The following is a 4,026-nucleotide window of genomic DNA, read 5'->3' as shown; positions in this document are numbered from 1 at the left end:
TAGATAGCCACTTTGCTCGCCTACATCATGCCATAATGCATAATAAATACATATCTCAGTGAAGGCTAGCAGGCTAACACAAGGCCAGGCTGTGAACACACAGGCAGCCTAATCTCACCTTCTTTCTGTCAAATCTTTTGTCTGTTCTCCTAGATGTTGAATCACTTTTGGTATTCTATAAAACCTCTGCTTATTTTCCTTCTGCGCTCTGTTTGTACAGTTAACGATACAACAAGATACCACCATTGCTGTTATAAAAACACACCTGCATCATTATCTATACCTGCATACACATGGCTTTGCTCGCGCACATAGGCCTTTTTGCCAACCAAGATGGCCGACACGAGGCTCCACCCCTCAATTAACGCCCACGGGGAAACATCTCTATTACAAGCATCTATAAAAGATAAGCAAAGATAAGCTACCACCCACGCAGTTGCTCAATGAACGAGAAATAGGTTTATACACAATTTATATGGACTTCCGGTTGCTTGGCTGCCCGACTGATAACATGTACTATAGTGATCATACATGTCATACCTCATTTTTGTAATTACGTAAAGTAAATAAAAGCAGCTTAAGGCACGCCCCCTTTTTTCATTATGACGTTATATGAGTAATAAAGAGGGTTAAAATTGTTGGGGTGTGTAATAAGTAACCTTGCTGCTGGCTTTGCTGCTCATATTCCACTCAACTCACTGATATCTGGACTAAAAGACAGCTCTGTCTACACTAGAAGGAAACCATGTACATGTTAAGGGCTCAGAAGCGGCTCCAGAGCATAGAGAGACACGAGGAGGAAGCGAGAAGGATCGAACAGATTGATAGACATATCGGGGGACTCAAAATTGTGAGGGGAGCAGTGTCTGACGATATACCTGAAGAAGGACCTGCTGGTGCAAAGAAGAAAGTAAAAGTGAGTCTGAATGGGTTCTTTTATTACAAAAGAGTTCATTTATATACATGTACATGTACATATAGTTCTGTAACAGGTAAGTACATGTCACCAATCCAAGCACATGTAAGTCTTAATGTAGCTGTACATACGAAATGTAAGGAAGTAAGTACAGCCAATGATTAAAATGTGTGCCAACTAGTTAAGAGGTTTTGTTTGTATTTCTATGAACCGGAATTAATCAGAATACATGTACATCTACATGTTGACTTGATTTGTGTGCATGTAAATTTAGCTTATGTACTTGTACGTGTGGTTTAATTTCTATCTGTATCAGAGACCATAACTCAGTTCATTGTTATTATTAAGCTGGACAAAACAATAGTACACTTACATGTACATGTTCATGTACATGTTCATGTACATGTGTACATGTACATGTCTGAGCATGTGCTGTACATGTGTTGTAAAATAATAGAGCATAGTTCTGGCTATGGTGGTCAGGGGTGGTCAGGACAACCACCTCAACAAATGAACCAACCAGCTCATCACTTAGACCAACCACCCAATTAATACTAATGACTAATAACCATACTTAAAGCATGATATTGTAGTCTACTAGTATGGTGTACATAAATTTAAAAGGAACAATATTAGTCTCCAACCACCTCTAATTTATTTCTAGACAGAACCTGGTAGAGGTTGTTGTTCACATGTAATGTTATATGATTGAAGGGTTGGTCTGAACTATTGAATCACAATTAGATTTATTATACACTAGAGGATTGAGCATGTACACTGTACATGTACATGTACTTGTATGATATAATGTCCTATAGCACAGTATAAGGTTGGAGTTCAGGAACTTATAATACTTATAGTAATGATGATGGATTGAATTCTAGATTGGTTCATGTGATAAACTTATGCTCTATTTTGGATGCATCATTTATTGTGGTTATCATTACAAATTTTGCATTATTGGCATGAGTTGGCACACTTTGTACCTACATGTAAATATCCTTAAATGAGTGCAATGGCAAATATCTTGTGAGCTCATTTAGAATGTTGTACTATTATTGGCTCATTACTTGCTACAATCGGAATATTCCCATGTTACACATGATCTGTACAAGATTGTCTTGTGAGTAATTCCCCATTTCTACTATGGTAGCAACTGGAAGTAGCATATCCTGGTAATACAATCTTTACTCTTTCATGTAAATGAGTTGTGGAATTACAAGTTGATGCATAATCATGCTAGTTTCATCATGTCTATATGTGGCATACTCATTTTACAACAACAGATATTTTCTAAAAATATATTTAGTAATAAACTTTACTAAAAAACTTTAAAATGTGAAGATATTTGATTAAAGTTGTTCTTGTTACTACTTACAGTACATTGTATATTATTTGATAAAGCCTATTAATTTTCTGTACTAAATTATCTGATTCACTATTAGTCTTGCAAAATTTAATATACTTATTATCTGTTATTAGTATAATTATTGTAGAATTTGTTGTACTTGAACTCGATACCATTAATTTTGGTTATTGTTTCTTTATTAATTATAATAATAATAATAATTATTATTATTATTTATTTATTGTTATTAGTATGTTGGATCATTTAAAGTGTACCCTCCTCCTGGTCTCTCTGGTAAGGATCTCCAGAGAGCTATCTCCGGGTTTGTCTGGGAAAGGATTAACGCTATCAACCCAAAAGTACATACACTGTACACTGTACATGTAAATATACTGTATACATTACGTACCGTATAGTGGGTAAATTTGGAGGGGCTAAATTTTAGTGATTGGCGGATTTTAATTTGGCGAATTTGTTGCCACGTGCCATTGAGCATCGTATAATTGCTTAAAATGGCAGATTTTTATTTTGGTGAATGACTATCAAAACGCCAAATTCGCCAAATTTAATCCCCTCCAAAATTACCTGCTATACATACTGTACACCCTATGTAAAAGTACTGTACAGGCACAGATCATACACTGTATATACATGTACATGTACATATACATGTACATGTACATATACATGTACATGTACACTTAAGTGTATAGCACTGTTAGTGTATTTCCCTGTACATGTACTCTTGTACTGTTAGTTTATTTATATCTCATTACAGAATGTGGGTAATCCAATATCAGCTACAATGATCATTAACAGACACTCAGTCAAGATATACAAGAGCAAGGTAAACTAATAGAATTCACTCTCAATTCCTGGAGCTTACATGTATTTTCTTTACTTTACATGTACATGTATGTACTGTACATTGTACATGTACTATACTTTCAAATATTCGGTTTGTTGAAGAGATAGGAGCCCAACCTGATATAACGGATTTCTGTATATCTGTAACAAAAGCACCAACAACCACAACATAACAACAATAACATGTGATAACTACATGATATGTGCACATGCAACAGGAATACATGTACATGTACATGTAAATGTACAGTACATGTACTGTAAATCTATCAGTAGTCACTATCTATTAATTTTAGCTATTTTAACTATTGGCCTAGTTTAATTAAAGTTAATGAACGTTATCAATGTGCAATTAGTTACCTCAGTTGTAAAAATTGTTAAAATTAATGAACGTTAATACCACCATTGCAAAAACATTACACATAAAGGCTATTAAATTTCTAGGGTTTACAGTACATGTCACTCTGCCAATTATTATTTATTACTTTGTTACCAAATCAAATCATTATTTCTTTCTTCTTAGGAGCTTTTCATGGCTTACCCTCTCAAGAAGATAACCTACTGTACTGCCGTACCAAAGATGTCATTATTTGCTATGGTAACACGAGCCATATTGGATCAACCTGATGATGTTGTCTACTGTCACTCCTTTGGTTTACCATCAGCTGAACATGTAAGGACATGTACATGTACGCTAGCAGTCATGGTTTGCTTACTACATGTACATGTGCATGTATTCCAGCACCTGTTTGATTGTATATTGTACATGTACAATGTATGTACACTTGTACATGTAATCAACAGTTTTATTATACTCAATTTCTCCAACCTATTTTTTATATTTTTATCCATTGTTCATTTTTGCATGTACATTTACACATACACTCTACCCTTA

At 34.7% G+C, this 4,026-nt stretch overlaps 1 protein-coding gene across 1 annotated transcript; it reads left to right on the top strand.

Moving 5' to 3' along the window:
• Nucleotides 1–641: 641 nt before the first annotated feature.
• On the top strand, nt 642–3,814 carry LOC109590685 (uncharacterized; the record flags this gene model as incomplete). Its single annotated transcript, XM_020006573.1, has 4 exons — nt 642–916; nt 2,516–2,623; nt 3,043–3,111; nt 3,655–3,814. Coding segments are annotated over exons 1-4 (508 nt in total), but the record flags the coding sequence as incomplete, so codon positions are not given.
• Nucleotides 3,815–4,026: the final 212 nt, after the last annotated feature.

Source organism: Amphimedon queenslandica, unplaced genomic scaffold (assembly GCF_000090795.2).
Source record: "Amphimedon queenslandica unplaced genomic scaffold, v1.1 AMPQUscaffold_9660_Cont18209, whole genome shotgun sequence".
Taxonomy (NCBI): domain Eukaryota; kingdom Metazoa; phylum Porifera; class Demospongiae; order Haplosclerida; family Niphatidae; genus Amphimedon; species Amphimedon queenslandica.
The sequence above is the reverse complement of the archived record's forward strand: the minus strand, read 5'-3'. Positions and strand labels throughout refer to the sequence as shown.